Source organism: Pagrus major, chromosome 14, assembly GCF_040436345.1.
Source record: "Pagrus major chromosome 14, Pma_NU_1.0".
In the NCBI taxonomy this organism is placed as follows: Eukaryota; Metazoa; Chordata; class Actinopteri; order Spariformes; family Sparidae; genus Pagrus; species Pagrus major.
Genome location: NC_133228.1, coordinates 16559435 through 16586680, shown reverse-complemented (window position 1 = coordinate 16586680; position 27246 = coordinate 16559435). Strand labels below are relative to the sequence as shown.

Sequence of the window (27246 nt, the reverse complement as noted above, 5' to 3'; positions counted from 1 at the left end):
TATTAAGATAATGTCAGCGAGCCAGTGTAGTAACATTATTAACCGGGCTGGGAGGGTTATCTGCGAGCGTCGTACTCCACGCTGCGGACGATTCGTGGAGCTCAAGAGAGAGACACCCGCGTCGGGCACGTTGAAGTTATTTTCTCGGCTGACTGTCAGCACAGCGTGGACACGTTAAATGTGTAATTCAATGCGAATATCAGCGACCAACAACGCCTCTCCCTGCTGTCAGAGTTAAAACATCCATTCGGAGGATATCATGTGTCGGATTTATGATGTTTCTTACCTCAATCTGAACCGAGCCTTTCTCGCCAAACCTTAACCGTATTCTGCATCGTGCCTGTCTTATCATGCCAAGCTGCCTACCAAGCTTAAATGTCATACTAGGAACATGCTGCTTTCATCAGGGCAAGCTACAACCCTATTAAAAGACAACTACCAAGGCGAATTTAATTCAAAAACAGACGGACTTGAACGCAGCACGCCGCTTTAAATCACATTTAAAAACGCTAATGGCAACGATGAACCTCCTATTTCCCAAGCTTCCCAGTTACTGCAAGTTGATTACGCACATTAACGTTACACTCTTGACCTTGATGAACAACGTAATATAGTTTCGCACTCGCTACCATTGCATGCAAGTTTCCAGGTTGATGCTGAGAGCAGCCACTGAGCACCTTTAGGTGTCTAGTTGAAGGGATCACTCCTTATCCAATTAAATAGCACCGGGTTTGCTGCAGCACCAGCAGTGTCTTCCTGTGTTTGTGTCATGACTTGTGATCCTACAGTGGGTTGCAAATAATGTTGTAGTTTGATCGAAATGCATTTGAAACACTGAATTCCAGCTTGAGCTTGAAGAGAATAGACTGTGATTCAATCACATAAGGTGTGCCGGTCTCTGTAGTATGGTATAGTTATCTGTAGACGTATTACATAATGCTGTATAATGTCAGCTAAGCAATTCCTTGGCCAAGCATTATATTGAGAGTATCTTGTTGCAGATTATGTGCTACACATTCAGATTTAGTTTTAAATAGTAATATGTTTGAATTTTCTGGATTTTACTACAGATAATCAGGGCAGGTTAAAAAATAAGGGATTTTTCATTATAGCAGTCCAGCTCAGCATATAGAGATTCAGACTTTGTTTAATGATTCACTGAAACCTCCAGTAACACAATCTGTTGCTGTGTCTGAGCCCTTTGAACTGAGACTGTCGCTGTCACTCAAGAATGACAAAAATATCCTTTCTTATTCCTTGCTATACCGTGCTTTTTCATAATGGCTGACTGCTGGCAGTACTGGTCGCGCTGACCGAAGTATATGAGTCAGTAGTTCTTAGACTTGTTTTTTAAAATGTTTTGAGAAAATGGATGTATCTCAGAAGCAAAATCGTTTGACCTCCTTGACAGTGTGGTCCAGCTGGATAGCGTACTCCCTACTTGAATTTGTACTATAGAGCTATCAACCTTTCAAGGCTTTGACTCTAGGTATTCATACTCATAAGGTTAATTAATGCTCTCTCAATGCTTGAGAGTATATAATTTCTACTAATCTAACATCATAGCTTGCTGTTAAAACACTGTTTGCCTCTCAAGACATGGGAGTCTTTAGTAGTCACAGTGATAGTCAGTGCGAAGTAATGCAGTGTGCTGGGTACACTTTCTTCCAGGCAGTTAACGCCTGTCAAGTCTGTACCTCACACATCATGAACAAGTCCCCCTTACAGCTGTTTGATACGTCCACTGATTTCATTGTCATGCTCTGCACTTAGGTCATTTACAAGCATACCCTAAAAAATGAATGAATATTATTTATAGCAATAATTGCTACCATTTATCCTCTGTTCAGTCTGTATTCCTCAGTATTTTTTTTTTGTGTAACTGCCGAGAGAAAGCATTATTTAAGGGAGCAAGCCACTGTAGGTCATTAATCTAAGGTGACATTGAGCCTCATGTAAACGGACATGGAAAGCTAAATATAGTCTGGTTTTCTACCACAAAGTACAATGTATTTATGGTGCTATTTACTTATGTAGTTTTGCTTATCTTTCTTTCTCTGTGTGGATTCTAGGACCAAGGTTATTCCAAGCAGAGGTTGACTCAGTCATTGCTAGCCTACTTGTTCACTCAAATCTTGCCTAACAAAGCAGTTGAAACAAAACTAGATTTGTGTGACTGTAATTAATTTGCTTTTTTAAAACACAAGACTTAATTTTTTAAGTGCAGGGAGACCAAGGCGGCTAAAACTGGAAAAACTGGTAAAAGTAATTGGATAAAGTCTGCCCACCAAAATAATTATAAGGCACACACGGCAAAATATCATGAATTAGTCATCAAGACAGCTAGAAGGTCTAACTGTGCTGCAAGTCAGTCTACCAGGCATTTGTGTTGGATTTGGCATTTCTGAAAAGCTGGTGCGCTTTATGGCTTGACTTGAAGCCCACGAGTAGATTTAGGTGTCTCATTAGTTTGTGCATATCTATGCAGAATTGAAAATAATTTCTTCGTAACCTTATAGCATTATCATTGAGTATATACAACATAAGCATACCAGTTGACTCTAAGGTTGTTTCAATGTAAATAATTGATGGTTGTGGTGGACAGGATCAGGTGTAATTTGCACAAATCCAGGTGATCATTGTAGCAGTTTTCTGAAACGTCGCCATAGCGAGACAGTAGAGGGAGGTCAATGGCTGTAAGTTAACACTTACTACCTGTGCAGGTCTCTTAAAAGGATCTCCATCAAAATGTAACTTCCCAGGACTCTATCTTTGTGAGGAATAATCCTAAACACCTTTGAAGACCTTTTGAAATTTAGCTGTCTAGTTTCAAATCAAACAGTAGATTTTTGTGTAGGGTTATCTGGCGAAGCTGCAATTACAGCAGTTACCTCCCTGTTTAGTCTTCATTGTGAACATATATGTTTGGCTAGACCACAGGTCCTGGTGAAATGAGCCTAATGCTTAACACTAGTGTGTCCTGAAATCACAATGGTAAGCACAGCAAGGTCAGGCTGTGGCAGCAAATGGCAGGGCGGCAGGACCTCAGGCCACTGGGCCGCTATGTAGAATCACACATAACAAAGAACACCGGGAGCTTCTCATCTTCAAAGTGGCTTGATGAAAGATGCTCCATTTTGGAATATTTTCCACCCTATGGACATGAAGGACTCTGTAACAGCTAAATTAAACCACCCCTCCTGGTTTTATTTCCTCTGAAGGAAAAATATATTTTCACAATCACAGTTTGAAGATGTCTGCTGGATTGACAATACTGAGGCTAGGATAAATCTGATTAATACTTAAAATCTTTCATAGTACATTCAATCCTGCAAGAAAAGCATATTTTTTTTACGGGTGTGAAAAAATGTTTCAGATATTATTTATACCTTTTACTGCAGGGTAGTCGTTCAAGACTCTGCACTGCTTGGAAATTGTTGAGCAAAATGAGAAGTAAATGATTGTGCCATATGTCTTCTCACCATTAATACAGATATCTTCCCAATGATTAAAAGATGTACTGATCTGGAGAAACCCTTGAGTACTTTAAACTCTGCATGGCACCTTACATGGTTTATTGATGAGTTTTTTTAAATTCTAAGGAATGGATTGATCATAGATCTCCTGCTTTGACTTTGGCTTACATTAAAAGCCTCAGCTGTATTTTGTGACGATTTCGTGACACATTTAACAGGAACAACTCCGTCCTCTTCACTTGAGCATGCAGGGATTGAAGTAGATCTTGACTTGATTTTTTCTGACAGGCCCTTTTCATGGACAGGTTTTTGCAAACGCAATTATAAGCACTCTGCGGGAGCCTGCTGGTCATTCTTAACGTTTCTAAATGCCTCCATGCTGTAAATTTTAGTTTTTGTGGATCAAAAGCTAGAATTTATGTCTCCTTGGTATTCTGATGTATGGAGCCAAAATCCTGCCCCATTTTCAAGCTAGCTTGTGCTTCACCTGCATGGATTCTGTGATGCATCTTTCTGTTTTTATTGATAGATATGAAAAGTCTGGATTCTCTTTGTATTCTTTGACTTGTTGAAAAAAACTGAACACCTGAATGACTGGAACAGCATTCCCTAAGCAAATTAAATAAAGCAGATATATTAAATCTATCCCTAAAAGAACTGTTTTCAGTGACTACACGTTTACTTATGTACACAACAAGTAAATGTCTCATTTCTAGTTAATTCCCGCATTCTTTTCATTTTAGAAACTGTTTCGTGTCCCTCCGTACATGAAGTAAGAATAGCTGAAGAGGAAGTGATGATGATGGTGACACCTCTGACGTGCTGTGCGTTCGTATGAACTGGCAGCCTGACAGGGTTTCGAGAGCCGTGTAGAGGTTCCAGTCTGTGGGGTGAAGTGGCGCTCTCCGCTGCGAGCCATGCTGCACAAGGAGGGCTGGGTGTCTCTGCTTTGTACCCTCCACATTTACATGGCCTGACCCAGTTCAGCAACGGCTAGCTGTGGGGGGAGGGGACTGTCTGGGGGAAGCTAAAAATACCACCCCTCGCATTAGGCAGCTCCATTGCAGAGGGATCCCTAGAATTGCTATCCTTGACTTGCATCGAGTTGTTGGCACGTAGAGGTGTACAAACTGCCAGAGGGTTTCCTTAGCGTGGAAACAAAGACATGAGTATACTTCTGAGATGCCCACCGCTGTTGTCCTATCTACTCGTCTCCACTTGCCACTGCCTTCTGGGTGGAGGATGTAAGTGTGCATCCAATGTGTGAAAGCAGCCTTAAATAGCATGGGTAGAGAGACTTGTGACTTACAGTACAAGATGCCGGTCCTCGGGTAAGACCGCCTCGTATTCGTGCTGAGCTGCGGTTTGGTTGCTGCTGTGTGGAAAGGGTTAACCTTAGCCTCTGCCATTCAACCATACCATGCCAGCTGTTGGCTTGGAGATCCAATCACAATGATTTTCCACTGTTGTGACATGTGACCTGCTCCGCAACCCGAAACTGTCGCAGCGCAGCAAATGTTGGCACTTCCTTCATCTTGGCGTTGTTGCTGCTTGTGGGGTTAGGGGGTGTGAATGTGGGAGAGGGCTCATCGAGTAGGACATGAAGGCCGGGAAATGGAGAAGGCAGAGAATTGCATTCATTACTGTAGGCTGCACATGTGCTCTGCCCATGTGGTCCCAACCCTGTCTGAGATCATATCATGTAGTCATGTTGTAAAGACCATTTACACATTTACAAAGCCACATGTTATTGCAAGATGAAGTGAGCTTTAGCCATCACAAAAATGCAACTACTGTTAGGAGCAAGGAACTCCTAAAGACGTGGTAGCAAAAACTCTTGAGTGTCAGGATTTGTTTCTGTTTGTTTTAAAATGTAATTCTATTTTAATAATCTATTCTGTATAATTCGAAAGAAATATAGCAGAGACCAGAGCGGTGTTGGCTTTAATTAAAAAGGGATTTTGACTTTATCATCAAAATACATTGCAGTTTTTAAAATTCCCCCGAATAGATGAAGTGACAATAACCTGTATGTTCTTATGTGCGTTGTAATTAATGTTATGGATGACTCTAATCGAAGAGATCTGAGGCTTGTCTTGTTAGTTGCTGGGCATCGGAAAGATGAAACAGAACTGACCAGACTTGCTTTAGGATTTAACAGTTTTATCATGATGGAAGGGCAAGTATGTGTCTGACTTGACTAATTATTGTCACACTTGCGTGGCAGTGTAACTCGTGCAATGGAGAGATGACCCTCCAGTAAATCTTTAAAAGGTTGGTTTGGCTTTCTCTGGCATTTCTGTCTAAGCCCAAAAATGATCCCTTTTTTTTTTCTCTGTGGAAATCAGAACAGTTGTGCAAAAAATTGTAATTAATGGCATATGATTATTGTGAATAATCAGAAATGAAGAAATGTCTTATTGGACATGTGGTCAGTACAAGAGGTGCAAGAGTATTTCCTCTTCAAAATAGGGATTGCTGTGATCTCTCCCACCTCGGTAATACACCCGGCCCTGCAATTATACTGTGTAATAAATAATAAATTCTGTCCCGTTTTCCATGGCAGATGGCTCCAAATAGAATCTCAACATGTGACAGAATAGTTTCCAAGAATCTCAATGGAATAAGCTGCAAGCATTCATTGGTGCAGTGAGCAATGATAAAACCTACATTTTCTCTCCTTCTGCATCTGCGTCCCAGTATAAAGTTCTGATAGTTTGGAGTTGTATGTTTGAAGTCCTGCTTGGTGAAAAAAAAAACAGATGAATGGCGTTCTTTCAAGCATGTTTTGGTGTTTGTTTTAGCAAGATATTCAGAAAGTGAGCAGAACCTCCCCAGCTGAGAGATAACTGCAGCATTTTTTCCAGGCAAGGAAAAACGCTCCTGTCTGCTTTCACTGGTACCTTGTCTTTTTGGATCAGACTGCTGAGTTCAGGTTCCCTGTGCAGTGCGAATTATAGTCTGACATGGCTTTCCACCTGGGAGTATAGTGCATGTTCAGTGTTTCTCAAAATGGTTTTAGACTAGAAATCACGCTCATCTTGTTGAATCTTTCCAACAAATCCAAATATGTTGAGTGTTTTTAAAGAGCTGACAGCTCAATTTCAGGTTTGTGCTTTTTATTTTAGGTGTCTACTTGAAAAGGTTTACATGCTTTTACGTTCAAAAACTACATAATTTTTCTCACATGGTCCATTGTTGCGGCACCATTTTCACCTTGTGTCTGAAGTGCTCTGTTTTAGCTCCTCTCGTCTCTGATTGATCATCTCACACAAGCCTGAGCAGGCACCTCTCACCTTTTTTTCTGGTCAGCTCTGCCAGTGTTTTTAGCTTTGAACTAGCCGCACTTCTACCGTGAATATCACCACAATAACCGCTTCTAGCCAAAAACATCACTAAGCACACGTTGGAATCTGATCCGATCCATATCGGCCTCCGACTCCCTGCCCAGCGGGCCACTAAAGTTACAGTTTTGAACATGTATTTGTGTGTTCAGAGAAAGCTAGCTGCTGGGTGCTAATGACAATTCTACAACGTTGCCTAGTAAGCATATGAATTAATTTATGTCGACCATTTTCTCTTTACACGTAGCTGTATTGTTACCTTCAGGGCCATATTGGCATACAGCAGCAGCAACACACACACACACACACGGCGGTGAGGATCCTGTAGCAAAACCGGAAAAAAAATACAGCTACTTCCAAGTTAGAAGTCGGGTCTTGGACAGCCCGTGTCCATCCTTGAACTTGTATCGCTACCAGCCCTCGTTGACAAAGCAGTCCAGTGGAATAAAATGCACACACAGTTGTTGTGGTGACATTTCCCTCACATTTCCATAAAAGCAAATAAAGTTTATCCACTGAAGGTCCTTGTACACAGCCATTTCAAGGCAGGCGTCATTATTTCCCGTTCTGTATAAAATATATGGAAATTGGAATGGGGGGGATCATTGTCATTCCACCTCTGAGCCAGCAGTGAATGTAGTGACAGTGGCATATTGATGACTGTGTAAAAGAGAGCAAGCCGACAGAACATGACAGGCGTATGACATTTTGACGACATGTTAAGTGTGCAACTCAACACCTGGAGATTTAAAAAGCAGCTAGCAGTTGGTAGTTAACTCAAAGAATAAGAACAGCAACCGAAAATGTCAAATTTGGGAGACGGCGAGGTCCAGCAGCTCCCTCCTTACCAGAGATCACCCGCCATGTAACAAGGACAGAAAATAATTTTTATTGCCATGTTATGCCATGCTGATTTAGAAAGCACTGCCTGACACGTATGTAAAACCACACTAGAAAACCAACGCTGTTGTGATACAAGTCACAACCGTCGCGCTTCTTTTGCTTGCAAGACGCTGGAATGCTACCTAAAACACTGGAGCAGCATTATGCTGGTGTTGTTTGGTTCTTTGTAAAAAAAAAAACAAAAAAAAAAAAACAAAGCAAGGGTGAATAACAGTCTTAGATGCAGCAGTATTGTGCAATTTCTGTTTTTAAAAAGGCTTGGGTCTTGACATCCCTTAGGTAGTGGGAGCAGATGAAGACTTTTGTGTTGGTTTGTGCAGCCCACAACAGACAAAATTGGTTTGGTACACATTTTCATACTACAACCACAGACAGCAAGGTGGGCGGGACTGTCACTGATGGGTAGGATGGTCCCCTAGCTGAACTTGCTGCTGTGTTACATAGTGACTTAGATCTACTTATCCAAGGCAGAAAAGGCTGTACTACTGATGAGGGGTTTCAGGCAGTGAAGGAGAAGTGTTATTTGTAGGATAGACTAACTTGCTTTGGTGTGGAGTTGGACTGGATTTGAACTTTACAGATGTTTTACATGCAAAAAAGCTATTTTATACACTAAAGATAAAAGGAAACCCAAAAAGCATAAAGAAAGCTTAAAGAAATGAATCAGGTCAAGTCCTTAAAATGTACACAACTCCTGCAGTATTTCAGCCTTTGTAATTGTATGGTATTGTTGTATGCTCAAAGACCTGTTGCGCTTTCTGTCCAAGCTGCACCAAGACAAATTCCTATCAACTTGGTCGACATGAATGAATCAGTGTCATTGTGTTAGGCTGATTAAAGCTGAATGGACAGCAGCCTCGCATTAGAATGGACTCTCCCATGTAGAGCACCATGGAGCTCCCTGATGCCACAGATAGGCTTAATTAGATTAAACAGAAGGCTTTTCCTGAGGTAATCAGTCACTTGGTTCCTGCTCACTATGTTACCCCACCAGTTTCACTGCAGGGAAGCTGGTGGCTTGTTTCTCACTCTGATTTTTTTCAATGAAAGACCTCCTGTATGTTGTTTGAACATGGCGGGGTACTTTGATACAGTCTTAGGGATATTGCTTTGGTGAAGGGATTTGACTGCGATGCTTTATTTAACACCTGAATGTACTAGAAATGGAATGAATATATATATATATATATATATATATATATATATATGTGTGTGTGTGTATGTATGTATATATATATATATATATATATATATATATATATATATATAATCATAATCATAATAAGTAGAATTCGAATAACATATGAACAGTAACAGTACAAAATCAAGATGGTGAGTAATTTAAGTTGCACCTAATATTCAGTACCTTCCAGTTCCATTTAGAGCATGTATGTAAATTTGCCCTGCCTGCTTCAGTATTATTTATAGTCCCAAACAGGATATTTAAGCAATTTCTACAGTCAATTATCTGTTAATCTTCAATAATATATGAAGAAAATGTGTTTTTCCGTTAGAAAATGGTCTACTACTGGCATGATCAATGTTCAATGCAAAATCAGAGTAGGCTACATTAGGAATTAAAAGAACAGATAAAGTAAACACCGAGTTACTTGAACGATACACTATAACACAAAAAACTGACTTAATTTTAATTGCAGAGCTCCCGACTGTTGATATTCAACAACCTTAGAAAAAACAACTAATATTGGGGGTTACTAAATGAAATGGTACTAAATCGAATTTCTCAAAGTCAGCCTAACACTTACATGTTTACATGAACTTTAAAAGTCCAGTTTCAGTTGGACTAACACAATAGTCTGACTTTTTCTAACATCATGTTAAATGTACTGAGTGATTAAGCAGTTTTAACACATATCCTTCAGCCAAAAGGTAGTATTGGCCTAGACCATAGTAAGAAAGATCTTGAATAGTTATCAGGTAGTCTTCTAGTTATTACTCTTATTATTAAATGCAACCAAACACAGTGGGTTAAGTTAAATCCAACAAAGGCGAGAAAAGTGACATGCTGCTTAAAACCTTTTAATATTAAACAGCTGCAAGAAGTTTATATTAACAGTCGATTAACATTGCAGAGGAGACAGAACTACCTTTTAAATTCTCCATGCAGGAAAAACCCAAGGAGCAGCCCAGAGCAGAGTGATTCCTACTGAATGCTAATGCTCCACTCTGTTCACATACTCTGACCGGGGAGCAGAGTGCACATTACTTGACAAGTGTTTTGCCCAGATGACAAAATTATTATTATTTTATTACAACTCAAGTACAGCTAATCAAAATCTCTTCGCATTGGCTGTAGGCAGTTTGGCTAATTACTTTGCAGCTTGTCTCAGCAGCCAAGTGGTTTTGTGGTTTCAAGAGTTTCCATGTTCCCTCTTACACAGTAAAAATGATTCAACATTAGTGTCTGTTCTAGTGTACTGTAGCTGTATGATAAGAGAAAAATATTATATACAGTATGGTACATCATATTGTTTAGATATTGGTTAATTGGATATCCACTGACTACATCAGAAGCCCTGAAACATTGGCCGTTATCCCAGAAACTTACTCATTGTTAGATGATAGCCCATGGGTCCAGAGATTCATATGGACATGATTGGTTATGATATAAAAAATAATGAATCCTTACGCTCGAGGCCACAGAAAATGGGCTCATTGCTTGCTTGTTTGTCAAAAAAGTTGATTCCTCTGCTCAACTTTTCAGCTTTAAGAATCTCACTAATGATTTTTTGTGTTTGCTCTTCTCCCTTAGATCTGCATGCATGGTGATCTCCGCCTCTGTGGGTGATCCTCAGTCACCATGAAAGACTAGGAACTCAGCTCTCCGAGGGAAATGGCTTGTTTTGTAATATCCCTGCCCCACTACCTGCCGTATGACTCCAGCTGCCTCTGAAGGGCCCATCAGCTGTTTATGGGAACTACCACTGTATTCGCACTCTTGAGGATTTAAGCTTTTCCCGGACAACACTTTTTCTTTTTTCTTTTTTTTTACCCCCACGGTTGGGCCGAAGCAGCAACGCTTTGCAATAGAGTGGAGAGACGGCGAGAAAATGGCGAACAACTCGTACAGTGGGGTGAAGAACTCCATGGTGGAGGCCAATCACGATGGAGAATTTGGCTGCACGCTCAAAGAACTGCGCTCCCTTATGGAACTGAGAGGCGCAGAGGCGATAAGCAAAATTGGGGAATCTTATGAGGATATTCAAGGACTCTGCAACCGGTTAAAAACATCACCTATAGATGGTAGAGTAATATTTCCACTATACTCAACATGTTGACTGTTTAATTGGATCAAATGCAGGATGTTTTCACAACAGTGCTAGTAGCAATTGCTGTTGGAATGCTAATGTGTTGCACACATAGTTTAGGAAGCGTGTCATTGGCCATGTCATCCACATTGTGGATACCTTGACATCACTTCCTTGGAAAACTCATATGCCAGACAGGTGGCCGGGCAGGCTGGCTCTGACCTGGGCCTGTCCTGCTCTATTTCAAGGCCTGTGGATATGTCCCTCATACCCTCCCTCTCTCCCTTTTCACCTCTGTGTCTGTGTGTGTGCGTGTGTGTGTGCCTGTGTGTAGGCTTCAGACAGACCAGCTGTCTGCCTGGGCACAGCACCAGGCTGCAGGCAGGTCAATGTCCCACATGTGGCGGACAAAACGGGAGGCTGTAAGGCTGGGTAGTAATGACTTGAACATGTTTGGGAAGGAGTGAGTTCATCTTTTGAACATCTCCTCAGTGTTACTCTTACACCACATCTTCATAATAGAGAAAGGACTGTGCTTTAATACTATGAGAGTTTTTGAAAAAAAATGTTAGGTTACAGTTGAACCGCACTGGGGCAGAAGTGGTTGACACCTCTCTTTTCCCCCTTTTCTACCACTCTTTTTCTCTCTGTCTCAGATTGTATCTCTATAGACAGTCTGCCTAATCGCCAGTATGACCTTGACTGAACTCTTATGGGAGGGGATTTTCAGTTTGATCCCAGATTAAAACGGCACCGCATATTCACTGTAGCAGCAACAGTCCTCTATTCTCTGTCTCAAAGCAAGGGAAAAATTTCCAGGGCTTCATCAAATCAAAAGGAATGTGATAAAAACCAGGCTAAATGACAGAACAAGCATCTCACTCAGGAATTGTTACCGTGCCATTTAATTCTTGACCTTTCATTTATTGACAATATGGTAAGTGTACAAGGTGAACCATGCAGTCTGCTTTCAGTGTCTGTTATACAGGCCAGTAGGCCATTGTCTGAACTGAGGAGAAATTGCTGAATAGGAATTCGGCTGTTGAGAGAGTGCCTGAGTTGTCCAAACACGCATGTGGCTGTGTCGAGTTGGTGAACGTAGAGTGCTGTCATATTTGTAGCGTGAGTGACATCGGTTGTTTCGTAAGTGTGAGTGTACTCATCCTCCCCCGCTCGTTCTACCTGGTCTGTGCTCCAAAAAACGAAAGCGGAGGCCCAGCTTTTTCAGCTCTGTTCGTTGTATTGCCCTGTAAGTGCGTGAGTAGATAAGGGAAAAGAGTAGGCATGTTTTGAATATAAAACTACTTTCAAACTCTGCTATAGCTGCATGCTCTTTATTAATATTCTGCCTGTCAGCAGTCTGTATTTACCATCCTTCAGTTATCAAATGTGTTTTAAGACTGAGATAATAATTAGATTATTTTGAGATCCCTAATTGAATCAATCTTTTGATTAAAATTACTTGTTTCCTCACAAAGCAAAGGCCGCTTCACCCAATTTCTCAAAACATTTGTTTTTACTCCTGCAGTTATTTGCAACTTGTACCGTACTGATAAGCTTGAATGGGTCCACATTTTGTTTCCCCCTCGCAGCAGGTGCTGTTCCACTTGGTACACTGCCACCGAGCCTTGATACTTCCAGTTTCAATCAGCTCATTCGTCACTGGCTTGGGAAATTAAGCCGTCATTTAAGATTACAGGAGCTTGACAATTGAAAAGGGATTTCTAATTAGCTGGTTGACCATTTCTCGAACCTCTTAAGCCAATCCTTTGCTAATCCCCCACATTTCCAAGCTCCTTTTTTCACCCAAAGAAGTTTGACTGAACTTCTCTGTTGCAGCTGTGCACGGCTGTACCACTCCACTTACTCTAGAACTAGTTTCTGGCATGGTCTGTTTAGATTTGACTCGATGTAATTTATCGTGGCCAATGCCATTTTTCATGCTACCACATAAGGCAAGTATCTGTAATATCTCCCAATACAGTTAGATTTGAATTAACTGGGTTGTGATTCAAATTGATTTTGGCAATTTAATTAAAAAAAAAAACAAAACAATTGGGGCTGCACAATACATTGTTTCCATTTTCCATGTCTGACCTGAAAAAGGTGTGTCTGATATTATATAATTTAGTCCGATATAAGGGTTCTTGGATACATGGGAATTTGTTGCTTGTGAGTCACGTGCAGGCTCTGCATTCACAGTTAATCACCATTCACAATCATTCTTAATCAACCTCCCCTACAAAATCACCTCAATTATTCTAGATTGAACTTATCTGGTGAAAATCTCTGTTTTATTATACCATAATATAGAATATATTGCAGAAAAGTTAAGTATCGCATTGTCAGTTTTTTCCAATATTGAATGCAGTCCAAATACCAACTCCTCCTAGCTCCGAGTTTAAAAAGAGTTAATTGTGCATACTTTACAATGTTGAAATTGTGACAGTGATCACTGCTGAAGGCTTATTCAGATATTACATTTATCTATTTAACAAATGTTAACTTCACTCTGTCACAGTGCTGAAGCCATAAATCATAAAGATGTTTTTATCAAATATTTGATTTTACATGGATTCTTCCAGTTTTGTTGAACTTCTCAAACTAACCCTGTTGCCATAGTGGTAAGGAAAGAAAGCCCACCACTACCTGAAGCTCTGGCAGTTGGTGTTATTTGTATGCGTTCGCTTCCTCTGTGTCTGCAGACATTTCTTATTTCTGGGGCTTTCTCTGCTTCAGTAAGCAACCGTCAACAAATTAGTAACAGTTAAGTCTCAATTTTCAGTCTCTCTATTTATCTCCATTTTTCTAGTTCATGTATATAAATGACAACACGTAAAGGGGTTTTTACACATCAGAATTGGCTTACTAGCACTGCTCAGCTTATGAAAACAGTTGTATAATGTTAACTGTGGCTTTTTGTAGGAGCCTGAGAACACTGGTGAGGTCACCAGGTTTACCTTGGTTTGGGCTTGGAGATGACACATTTTAACTGGAAGGCTGCATTACGTACTTGGGGCATGGAGCGTGAAAGACATGGATGTTTTCCAGGCAGAGAGGGTGCAATGAATAGACATTATGGGAAGTAGGATCCACATTTGTTAAGCTTTTATGATGAACATTTACAAACAAAAATAGGTAGTCTAAGCCGGCATGTCCGAAGTCAGTGATGCATCGCGGGTTCTACTTATTGTTCATGGTCTTGCTTGATGAGTCAGGACATCTGAACCTCTGCTGCATCAGTTGTGACCATTCTTGTTTGTTTTAATCTGTCTCTCATGAGTCGTCCAGCTGTTTGTAAGGGCAACACTAAATCACTGGAGTACTGTTATAACAAAAATCCTTTTACCACATTTTCTCAGCATTGAATATCACAGCTCAGGGTCATAGCATTGTACTCTAAAGTGTACCCAGATGTCTGCATTTAAGCCTTGAGGTGCTTTCTTTTGGGCACACAAATCAGTTGATACTCAAAGTGGCTGTAGTTGCCCAGAAAAGACTTACTGCTTGTTGTCATTTTCCAAATACTTAAATCCTGCCATACTATCAATATTGTCAGCAAGCCCTCCTAACACAGCAGAATATGTTTTCTCCCAGTGGTATCCTGTTTCCTCTGCATAATGACACTTCAATCAAATGGGCAAGGCCACTCTGCATCAATATTATTGACAGTGTTCCCCTATTTTTCAGTTATTCCCTGATGATTGCTATTTTAGTGCAGTCAAATCTTTGGGTTCCAGCCTATTGATCCGGCTGTGGCCCGAGAGGCTCCCACAAATGGACTGCAATTCAACAAAAGCTGACAGGCTCTCTGTAGCTGTCATTGCAGACACCACACCCCCTCATTCAATTGAGAAGGTTCAGACTGTTAAATGATGGTTTACTCTCTGCAATTCAGGCGGCCGGCGTAGCCTTGCCTTGATGTCTGAATTGAAAATGATGTACTCAGATGGGCTTCAGCCAGTGAGTGATCGTAACATGTGGCCAGACCCTGTTATGTGGGTGGAGCTAGCAGTTTATTTCTTGTGTTTCATGGTTTTGGTGATTAAAGGTTATGGTTGTGTTGATCAAGTATCATCAGCTGTGATGTAGATAAGTTAAAACCTGATTGAAGTTAGCAACTTAGAGTAATCAATGATTGAATCATGGGAACAAACCATTCAGATATTTACTGTTTTTGTAGTCATTTGGTTTTAATGTAATTGAAAGTCTTGTAGAGTTAATTAGTCAATTGAAAGAAACTTTTTATTTGACAATTGTTTCAATCATTTATCAGGAAAAATGAAACACTTTGGGTTCTGTTTGTTGGACAAAAGAATCAATTTTAAGATGTGTTTCGATGATGTTTTGACATTTTATAGAATAAATTATTAATTGATTTTAATTGTAAAAATCTGTCTAGCCTGCTTCTCCAGTACGGCTTGCCAGGTAGGGCATTATCTCAATCAGTCATCCGTCCAGAGTTCCTGAGTGGAGTGGAGTGGTGATATTGATCTCAAAACACATTTTCTGTGAAATTGCATAATGATATCCATTTAACATTGTTTTTGGAAGTGAAATGATCATGCTATAGTAATGAGGGCGCAGCTCTATTGTTCCATTTGTTGAACAAAGCCCTGCTCATTAGCGCAGAATCTGCTTATGTGCAGCAACACCCAAAATGCCCTAATCATGTGTAAACGTGACAGAAGCATTGGGAAGTAGTTGCTAAAAAGGTCGCTAATGGAAGTTAAATCTAATTAATGACCTCAAATATTATTTTAGTATTTTCATAGAATCAAAGTACTGTTAGAAAATAGCAGGAAAGTAAAAGATGAAGTGACCAGACATGCTTTTAGCATTTGAGTGGACCAGTTTGTAACTGTGTATAAACCCTAACAATCTGCCTGCTTGCGTACGGACAAAATGGGGCCTGAAAGAGGCGTACACCACTTCCTACACAAAAGTTGTAATCTTTAAAAACAAAATTGACGGGAAGTATGTGCGCAGCTTTAAGCAAACTCTGACCCATGCGTACAGACATTTTGGAGGCAAGGGAAACTGGCGACACAAACGATGAGGTGGTGAATTGAAGCAGATTGTAGAAATTAAGCATGAGTCATTATTCCGAGCATAATAATACATCTCACAGTTGATTTCACTTCACATCAAGCGTTATTTATAGATCCACGTTATCATAAACATTCAAACCAGCAGTGTTATTTGTACTTGAGTTTGTCAGAGACAGCTCTCGCACAATCATTACACTCCTCATCCTCATTGCAAGTCCTAATGATAATGCAGGCCGCGTTCACCTTAACTAAACTCCAATAAATAAATTAATAATTTGTGTTCACATATCAAACTTCCACTTTTTAATGATATCCTAGGGTGGAAGATAACACTGATCGTTGTGATCATTTTGGCAAGTGGAACAGTCTGATTGCTGTATACATATAAATACTTCGGTTCCACTTGTGTGTACTGCTGCATGGACTGTCACGGTCCTCGCACTGCTAGAGGACAACTTCAATGAACGTATAAAATATGTGCCTTTTAACCTCCAAAATCAAGTAGAGCATCCCTATGTAGGAAGCTCTAATGACCCAAAAACCCACATTTTTAAAGTTTACCACGAGTAGGGAGATGGAGTGCAAGTTTCCTCTCTTTGCAACATTTTAATTACAAAAAGTCTGGTGTTTTCATGAATATTAACATGTTCTCTTGGACGTGAGATTGTCCCATCAGTCTGTTGTGTGCTGGCACATTGCTGCCTACACACAGTTATGTGAAGGCAGTAAAAGAAAAATCGTGACCCTATCTCATTTAATTGTGACAGGCGCAGAGCGAAGGCTTACCTTGACCCCACACTGGTGGCTAAAATGACAGTACTCCGAGGGGGTCAGCCAGGGACAAGCATCCAAATTAAATGGTTAATGATTAGCTGCTTGACTTGAGACAGACTCTGGGTGCTAAAATGATGTGAGGGGCCAAGGCCAACTTATTTTCTGTTTGTGTATCCAGCTGAGGGACGACATGTTGATCGTCCTCTGTCACTTGTATTTATTGCTCTAATGCAAAGGGAAAATGTGGTGTAAAATTGAATGGGGTATTAGCTGTCAGCATGTTTTCATTAGAGGCGTAGAGAATCAAAGCAGACGGTGAGAGACAGCCAGGGAGCAGCAACAGGCAGCTATGCAGGATAAACCCCATAGCCTTTTAATGTGTTGTGCTGATGAGTCATCGTCATACTTCTCACCTCCCTTTTAGAAAAGTATGTGTTAGTGTGAGGTTGTAATGTCAATTAATAATGTACCTAGTGATACAGGATTAGTTTCTTCTTTAATGAAGTCGACCAAAACTTGTTTCAAGTGAGCAGAGGGTAGAAATGTGAAAGATGAAAGAGGGGTCATGTTTTAATTAAATTGGATCAGCATCTATCATAGTAAACAACATGCACCAGTCTGCTTAACCATGACTTTCAATTTTAAGAATATATTGAAGCAATTCATTCAGGACTAAAGTATAGTCCCATTGTCACATCGTGATTTAATTATGAACATTTATAATGTTCAATTACCAAATAATTAAGGGTTCAAAGGTTATTTGATTAGTTAGCCAATTGACAGGACATTAATCAATAACTTTGATAAAGCTTAAGCTGTAGGTTGGAGAAAAAAACAAGTACAAGCATTGTCTTTGGTAAGTTTTACCAAAGAGGTTTACATGCTGATTGTTTCATCTAAAAACTATGTAACTGTATAATTGATTTATGAAAATAATCTGCAGTTAAAGCCATATATTGGTGTATTAGTATCATACCAAGAGGTGAGAACCAGAGAGAAAAAGTGACATTTGACCTCCTTTACAGGAGAGCCAGAACAAAAAAATTACCATACTGTGATTTTGTTAATTAAATTCAATCTTTAATATTAAAACTGCATTAACATCTGTGTGACAATATTTTGACATGTATTGATTTGTAATGATTTTGATTTTGGAATTGAAGTGAAAAAGCGGATACCAGAAAAAAAACTCTACACTATACAACCCACCAAATGAAAATCGTTTTTTACTGGTGGGCAATGCACAGAGTGGCTGTCTCTTTATAGCCGTTGATTGTGGATTGAAATATCTCATGGCTTCATCTGTTGTAGCCTCATCTTTCTCACTTTGCCTTGACATTGTGAAATCTGCTGTTTCTGCCTGAAATAAGTTAAATTTAACTGCAGGCTACGATTTTTTTCGAAGATGAGTTGTTTTTTCCGGAGCATGTCAGAAAATAGTGAAAAATACCACACTGATGGTTCTGTTTGACCAGCAGTCGAAAACCCAGAGATATTTTGTTCTCTGTCAAAGATGGCAAAGAAAAGCAGGCCATCTTTACATTTAAGAAGCTGGAGCTGGAGAATGTTTGACACGTTTGCTTGTAATGACTAAAACAATTAATAGATTATTTAAATAGTTAATTAATCGACTAAGTGTTGCAACTCTACTACCATCAGTAGACAACAATGTACCGTTCTCCCTGTGCTGTTGTCACTGCACAGACTTAGTATTCAAATATGGTGTCATGATTTGCATTGTACCGCTAGTCTGTCTGTCAGTCCATACTTTGACCCTACTGATCCTTTTCCCTATTAAGACGCTGCTATTCCGAGTGCAGCTTCCCTTCAGCCATCAGCAGCTCCACTCTTTATTAGTCTCACTCCCTTGCACCCTCACCCGCCTCACCCTCACCCACCCCCCCCATTTGCCTGTCAGTAGCAGTTTCACACAGTCACTCTTCCCTGGCCCCCCAATCCTGCTCCACCTCCTCTGCCACACACGCACACACGGCTCTATCCAGCCTGCACAGCCACCCACACAGAGTCGGTCGGCATGAATAGAAGTGAAAAACTGTCATGCATCATCAAATGTGCGAAGGCCCTTTTGAATATATGACTGTGCCTTGAATGTGGAGGCATTTGAATGGGTGGCTGCAGAATGCTCTGTGTGCACATGGATGAATGGGTCTCAGGCCAACCAGACGTGTCACAGAGATGACTCTATAACCGGACAGCAGCGTACATGAGCACCTGTGAGTCTAAAGCTGATTCAACCTCTCCAGTCAGTTGGTCATTGTGTTTAAAAAGGCAGTTTATGGGATTAGATCTGACCTCTCTGTTCTCACATTCTCTTGCGTGCCTGAAAGAGTTGAAAATGTTTGTCATGCCCACAGAATGTGTGTCATTGTTGTCCAGCATTGTCACCTCCACAGTGTCCTGTCAGAAATGCTGATTCCTTTTGGAGGATAGTGTTTTTGGAGGCCCTGTGACAAGAGTGCAGACAAGCTCTCCTCCTGTGAACAAAATGTCAACAGTAACTCATCGATTTGTGCTCAAATTATGTGGCACTTGATTGAGACTTTCTTTTTGATGTGAATATTTTGTAGTCTAGACATAGATTTAAAAGAAATACCTTACAAATAAAATGCCTTTTGTCTTGTCTTTCCCTCCCCAGGTCTAAGTGGGCAGCCTGCAGACATCGAGAAGCGGAAAAATGTGTTTGGGCCGAATTTAATACCGCCCAAAAAACCCAAAACTTTCTTACAATTAGTGTGGGAGGCGCTTCAGGATGTCACACTGATTATCCTTGAAGTGGCAGCCGTAGTTTCACTAGGCCTTTCTTTTTTTAGACCTCCAGATGCCGAAAGAGAACGTAAGCAACATTTCATTACAATCTTATTTCTTATTCACCTATGTTACCATGTTGTCACTAATGGATATCAATATTAATATTATTTAGTTTGTGTTGAAATATAATGAAATGCCCTCCCCTCTCAGTGTTTTACACTGCATTTATTTGTCTCAATCTGTGCACTTCATTGTGTCTGAGTGATGGGATGATGTGATAAGCTGGGGTGATTTATGTGCTAGGTGTCGTGATGATTTTTTGAATTAAGATTTGCCCCTGTCCCTCTGCAGACTGTGGAAGGGCTGCAGGCGGTGTGGAGGATGAAACCGAGTCAGAAGCGGGCTGGATCGAGGGTGCCGCCATTCTTCTGTCAGTTATCTGCGTGGTGCTGGTGACAGCATTCAACGACTGGAGTAAAGAGAAGCAGTTTAGGGGCCTCCAGAGCCGCATTGAGCAGGAACAGAAATTTACTGTCGTCCGTGGAGGACAAGTTATCCAAATTCCTGTGGCTGAGATCGTGGTTGGTGACATTGCACAAATAAAATATGGTAAGAATAGATTTTCAGCTATGTTACTGAAGTCATTTGATTAAAATTAAATGTTACTTTGATGAATGAGATATAATTGTTTTTTAAATTAAGAATGCTGAATATCACTTAATCATAGATTCATTTAAAAATAATTGCACATTCAAAAAAAAAAGACATGTTTTAACCATGTGTCTTTCAGGTGACCTTTTGCCTGCCGACGGAGTCCTCATCCAAGGCAACGATCTTAAGATCGATGAGAGCTCGCTCACAGGGGAGTCGGACCATGTCAAAAAAACACAAGAAAAAGATCCAATGCTGTTATCAGGTATCGTGAAGGCTCAATTTTGTTTTATTTTTCTAAAGTTCCTCTTAAGGCTCAAGAAAAAGACTTAAGTAATTTTGTAAAAAAGGGTTTGATTGAAAACATAACTTTTATTGGAATGACAGGACTAACATTTGCATAACTGACTGAGCTGAGTAAATTTAAATAATACAATACATATCTGTGTCCTTCAAAGTCTGGCTTTTGTTCAGTCTTTATTAAAATTAAATGACCGATAACCCTTTTTCATCAATTTCATCATACCAAAATGCAATTAATTTTTTACAGACTTTTAGATCGGGTCACTTGCACACAGAGGTCAATGGTGAAACCGACCCCAATCTTACTTTGAAAAATTAATTCTAGTAGTTGAAACAGTATCGTCCATGAAGTGGCTAGATTTTTAAATTGATATTTGATCTGCTGCCTTAAAAGAAAAACACCCAAAGCTGACCTTTAGTAGACTGAGGCCCACTGTCATCAGTGAGGCTATTAGCTTGACACAAAGATGCGTATTTGTGGCCAGAAAGTCGCTGCAAGGAGCTGACTTGCTCTTGTCAGTTTCTAGGCTTCAAAACCTTGTTAAACATCTCATTTACACCAATAAGTTTTATACAATCTGAAAACAAATGGGTTACTTAAATCAGGTAAGAAAAGGTGTAACCATTGATTTAATGTTTTAGTTCCGTTTTCGATTATTCACAAATGAGTCATTGCAACTGCAGATTGAAACCCCAAGAATTCATCAGCATTCACTGTAGTACACAACTCCTGTTTTGATGATAATTTGCCGCTGCTTTTAAAGATAAGTCTCTCTGTGTATTCAGTGTTGTGGTGTTAATTTGCATGGCTTTAGTGCCAAACAGGATTAGAAATTGAAAGTGAATTGGTGTCCCTATCCTGCTGCTCAGTGTAATCAATTATAAGCAATCCAATACTCTGCTGATGTAAAGCTGTAATAGCGTCAGTGTTTTGCTGTGCACAGTCCACTCCATGTGCACAAAGCCCCTTCAACACTGTGTTTGTGCTGTCAGATAGCTTTGTCTTCACTGCTCATTTACCCAGAAGGAGTGTGCAGGGATTCTTGTTTAGTTCGCCTGGCTCTCTACTGGCACACCTCCAAGAGAGAGGAGTGTACTCTGCATGTGTGTGTGTTTACACATTGCTCCACCACTGCTTTTTGATTTCCCTCAGCACAGGCTGTATCCCTTCTGTCATAACCCTCACCAATGAAAGGAAAGCATTATCTAATTAACACAGGCATTAGATAACTTTTATAAGCTTTCTCTCTTTTCAGTCTCTCTGTTTTCTCTGCTGTTATTTGCTTTTTCGGTACAAATCGACAAGGTTTTCCGGTGTCCTGAGAGGGATGGAGACCCGGAGATATTAACTCCAGTTGTGGCCTCTCAGATTTCCATTAATTCACTCATACTGAAAATTAGCTTTTGATTAAAGGCTTTTGATTAAAGCTTTGGAGGGCTTTTGCATCATGACTGTGTTTCTTTCTCTTTTTAGATGCACTGCACCATTCCTTTTGTATTCATTGCCTTCATTTGAAAACCTTTTCTCCTGAGCATGCCACTTGAAAGCCTGGCTAAACCACCCTCTCACTAAACAAAGGAATCTAGCTCAACATTTAGTCTCCACCAAAATGAGAAAGTCAAAGCAGCAAATTAGTTAGAACTGTATATCTGGTCAGGTCTAATTCAACTAAACAGAAAGATGGTTTAAGTAATCTTGGAAACGTCTTGATTTATTCAGATACTGTATATGTCCACTCCCTTCCTCTCTTATTGACTGACGTTTGATTTTCCTCTTCTGTCTAAAGGCACCCATGTAATGGAAGGCTCAGGGAAAATGTTGGTCACTGCCGTGGGTGTCAACTCTCAAACTGGAATTATCTTTACTTTACTTGGGAGTGCCGAGGACGATGACGACGATGAAGAGGAAAAGAAAAAGGAAAAGGAGGAGAAGAAGAAACAGAGAAAAAGTCAGTATCCTCACTACTTATTTTCCTTTCTTTACTTCTGTTGGTATTATTGATCACTCCACACAGCAGGCAGACGTGTGTGCAGACATTTCCTTTTTCCACCGGCTAGCATCTCACTGAAACATTTCATCATAAAAACATCATTCATTCCTTTACAGGCAGTATACTGCCAATCCAGTTATTGCCACTTTTCGTTGGTTTGTGTCCGAGGTCCAAAGGATGTGATTTTATGCACGTTGTTGAGTGCGACGTCTCAGTGTCCATCTTACAGTAGCTCACGTTGATTTAGAAATGGAGTCCGCTAACGTAAACAACAAGCTTCGAGCACAACATAGATGTTCTGCAGAGCCTCTTTAATACTGCAAATATTTTATTGATTAGTTCTTTAGTCTAAAAAAATGTCAGAAAATTGTGAAAAATGTCATTTATAATACCCCACAGTATGTCTTGTTTTGTCTGAGTGACAGTTGAAAATCCAAAGAATGTTTGTTTGCTATCACCAAAGGCATTGAGAACGTAATTGTCTAGGTAGTTGCAGATTATTTTTCTGTTCACTAATGGATAAAGCAACTAATTGTTGCAGCTCTACTTACAGACACAGTGGCTAAGTTCTGTTTCTTTAGATCTGAAATTTGAAACACTGAAGAATGGTTGGATAAAAAGTGTCATTACATCACAGCAGTGGTTTATGGCTATTCAAGAATGTTCCCTTTTTAAAAAAAAAAAAAAAAGAGTATTGAAATAATAATATACACATACATAATATATGATTAATAGTACCATTACTGTGTATGTCTTCTTCTATATAGAGTACCTCTGACTCCATGGTGTGTTTTTTTCACAGACAAGAAGCAGGATGGATCTGTGGAAAATCGTAAAAAAGGTAAGATGCTCATCCACACACACGCAAACACACACACAACCATGTATGATTGCTTTACAGCTTAGCGCTTACCTTTTATGTATTAGCCTTTAGTGTATCAGCGTCTCCCTCCCCATTAAACAGCACTGGATGAAGGTTAAAACCTCATATTGTTAATAATTGCCTGCAGTGAGTAATGAGGAGTGGCATATTTTTGCATGACCCCATGTCAGTGTATACTTAGCACTGGCTGTTCTTGCCCATCCATTGTACTGTCTGGCCCTCCCTTCTGTCTCTGTCTCCTCCTTTCTCGTCCTTCCCTGGCACATTGCGCTTTGAGCAGCAGGTGCTACTGAATCCAGTTATAGCGATTAGTGGTGAGGAGATTAAAGCCATGCAACAATTCTGGGGCCAGAACATCTGCTTTCCCACCCATCTCTCTCTTCCACTCTCCCTCAGGCACCCACAATTTGATTTCTATTGATGTCTCAATCTTAACTATTCAGAGTCAAACTGTAAGACTCGCACTGGTGCAATTCCAGACGGACAACAATGATAATGAGGCTGTTTAGCGGTAACTCGGCCAGCTAGCCGGGCTCGTAGTCCTGCTGGGACACTGTGATCAGTAGTGCTTGGGTCTGTGACCACAACCCTGGCGCTAGTCCCTGGTGCACAGATTCCCTCTGCCTGCCAGGAATCAACAGTAATCCTTTAGACTGAGATTACACAGGCTATGTAAGTGCAGAACAAGCCACAGTCCACAGCAGCTGCAGTAGTCCAGTGTTAATGCCACTCCTCTTCCTGCTACATACGTTAGCACACAATACAATGCTACTGTCCATACGATAGTAAATAGAGCTTTTAGCATTGACAAACTGGACGTAGGGTGCCTGTGCTTATAAAAAGCAAGACTACAGATATAACACAAAGCGCCCAAATAGTGTGTGGTAAAAATATCAGCAAAAATGAGAGATGAAAAAGATGTGTTAGTTGTCCTGTAGCAGCAGCAGCAGCAGCAGTAGCAGCAGCAGGAGCAGCAACAGCAGCAGCAGCAGCAGGAGTAGAGTCAGTGCCCAGCAGCTAATGATTTTATCGTGGTGAGTGACACGAATGAGACCAGCCCCTGCTGGCCAGCCGGCCGCCTCTCCTCCCTCCTTTGCCATTAGAGGCTTTGCTGTCTCCAAGGTTACCTGGTTAGATGTGGGTTTGGGATTCCCGTCAGTTCTGCACGCGAGGGAGGCTGGTCCTGAGGGATGTTGAGGAAGAGATGAAAGAGATTTATGGGAATTTAACTGGTTGTGGTTGCTGTGAAGGAGGAGGCGATCCCTCAGACAGATCCCAATGCTGCCAGCTAGTTAACCTGTTCTTTAAATCTCTAGGTGGGAGTATGGTAATTACACTTCCAAATCTTTCAGCTAATTACTGTGCAGTCAGATCACTGCAAGCATAATTACACTGACATTTCCCAAGTTCCACAGATAAAAGGGAAGCAAAAAAAAAGCATTTTTAAAATTTTGAGTGATGTGACGTCTCTTCTCCTCTTAGAAGTCCCTTTCCATGGAATCTGTTCGTTAAAAATTACTGTGTATTTGTTGTCCTGTTTTCAAGCAACTTGCTGTGACTTGTTACCTTACATGTTAAATCAGATAATAGAATAACTTCAGGGTATAATCTCGTCCAAACCTGTTGATCTGCTTGTTTCTCGCAAGATAAGTATAACAAGTAATTTCATATAATATATTTTCACTTTCAACATTTCCTAAGTAAAACACAGTTTGTTTGTTGTTTGACAGGCAGTTTATTTATTCGCTGGTGGGTCAGCAATGTTTTCATTTCAGATCTTGCAAATGTAAACAAATAGGCCTGGTTGAAGACTGTTACTCTTGTGTGTTCTTTAGGTTATGCTGATTTGTTACAACCGCTAAACTGGTTTGATCAGACACATGCTCTTTTAATTAATCCTCGCATTTGTTTAAATATGAAGACACTGAACACAATAATGCTTTGTATAAAAATCTAATAATTTACATTACATTTAAATGCATCACTTTACACCATTTTAAAAAAATGGGCGAAATGGTAAGGGCCATTACTTCTGTAGAGTTTTTTTATTCAGCAATTTGTTCTTGTTCTTTGCTGCAGCTAAAGCACAGGATGGTGCTGCAATGGAAATGCAGCCTCTGAACAGTGATGAGGGAGCTGATGCAGAGGAGAAGAAGAAATCCAACCTGCCAAAGAAAGAGAAGTCTGTTCTCCAGGGCAAACTGACCAAACTAGCTGTACAGATTGGCAAAGCAGGTGAGTCAGACATAACACTTGATTCTGGCACAGCTGAATGCTGACTATATTGAAACCTACTAATTTTATGTGCTTGTATTTCCTCTCTTTCCTCCTTTTCAGGACTGGTCATGTCAGCCATCACTGTCATTATCCTGGTGGTGCTCTTTGTAGTAGACACCTTCTGGATCCAGAATCTGCCCTGGATCAAGGACTGCACACCCATTTACATTCAGTTCTTTGTGAAATTCTTTATCATTGGCGTCACCGTCCTGGTTGTGGCTGTTCCCGAAGGCCTGCCGCTTGCTGTAACAATCTCCCTGGCCTACTCCGTTAAGGTAAAGTCCTCCCAGTCAAGTGACCTGTGCCCTGTGTTGAACAGCTTACACCTTAGCCTATTAAAACTAGCAGGCCAGGCTGTTAAGACCAGGAGTCTTGGCTAACTGATACCGTAAAGCCCAGCTATGATCCAGAGTGCTGAAGTTGTTAGCCAGCAGAGGGCTTTATCCAATCAAGGAGCTATTAATTTTAATCTTGTAGCCTTTATACACAATTGCGTGCAGCACAGAGAATGTACTGTTAGATTTCTGCTTTTTGTTTAATCAGTTGATATATTTAATCTTCCTATAGAAAATGATGAAAGACAACAATCTGGTGCGTCACCTGGATGCCTGCGAGACTATGGGCAACGCTACTGCCATCTGCTCTGACAAGACTGGTACGCTCACTATGAACCGCATGACGGTGGTGCAGGCCTACCTCGCTGAAAAGCACTACAAGAAGGTCCCCGAACCCGAGAACATCCCCTCCTCCACTATGGACATCCTGATTCTGGGCATCGCAGTCAACTGCGCCTACACTACAAAGATCATGGTAAGCTTGAGAAAAGCAGTGTGGCTCTGAAATACACTCTGTATCATGAATATCGCCTTACTCACTCTGTTCCCACCTTCTCCTTCAGCCTCCAGAGAAAGAAGGGGGCCTGCCGAGGCAGGTGGGCAACAAGACCGAATGTGCCTTGCTTGGCTTTTCTAATGACCTGAAGCGCGACTACCAGGCAATTCGCCATGAGATCCCCGAAGAGAAACTGTACAAAGTCTACACCTTCAACTCGGTCCGCAAGTCTATGAGCACTGTGTTGAAGATGGCCGATGGCAGCTACCGCATGTTCAGCAAAGGGGCCTCAGAAATTCTCCTGAAAAAGTAAGAAAACATTTTCATTATGTTGGATTGTATGGTTTATCTTTATATCTGTGTTGCTATTGGAAAAGATATACTGACTGATCAATTATTCCATTCAATAAAAGGTGATTTTGTAGATTTATTTTTTTAACATGTTCCAACTGGACAGACTTTGCAGTAAATGATATCTGTAATGGCTTAAACAGCTAAGAAGTTCAAGTGCATCCCACCCAAGCCCCTTACTTTGCGACTTAAAAACAGGCGCTGAGAAAATGAGCTGGTAACAACTCTGTAAGCCTCTTAACCAAGCAGGCTTCTTTTTAACCCACAGAGGGCTTAGTGTGACTTCTTACTACCGCAGCTCACCATTCAGATGCTTTGTCTTCTCCTCTGACCTTAACCCTTTATCGCTCCTAAATTATTTTCTCTATTTATC

General features: G+C 40.6%; 1 protein-coding gene across 3 annotated transcripts in view; it reads left to right on the top strand.

Annotated features, from left to right (window-relative positions):
• atp2b1a (ATPase plasma membrane Ca2+ transporting 1a) overlaps nucleotides 1-27246 on the top strand; it is a 40660-nt gene that overhangs the window by 819 nt on the left and 12595 nt on the right. For all 3 annotated transcript variants that reach the window (XM_073480243.1, XM_073480245.1, XM_073480244.1), the window contains exons 2-11: nucleotides 10497-10987; nucleotides 19474-19671; nucleotides 19938-20195; nucleotides 20377-20502; nucleotides 22328-22489; nucleotides 23334-23372; nucleotides 25494-25649; nucleotides 25752-25966; nucleotides 26259-26501; nucleotides 26590-26831. In XM_073480243.1, the coding sequence (XP_073336344.1) occupies nucleotides 10795-10987; nucleotides 19474-19671; nucleotides 19938-20195; nucleotides 20377-20502; nucleotides 22328-22489; nucleotides 23334-23372; nucleotides 25494-25649; nucleotides 25752-25966; nucleotides 26259-26501; nucleotides 26590-26831 (1832 nt within the window). In that variant the 5' untranslated portion in view covers nucleotides 10497-10794. The remainder of the gene's footprint in view (nucleotides 1-10496; nucleotides 10988-19473; nucleotides 19672-19937; nucleotides 20196-20376; nucleotides 20503-22327; nucleotides 22490-23333; nucleotides 23373-25493; nucleotides 25650-25751; nucleotides 25967-26258; nucleotides 26502-26589; nucleotides 26832-27246) is intronic.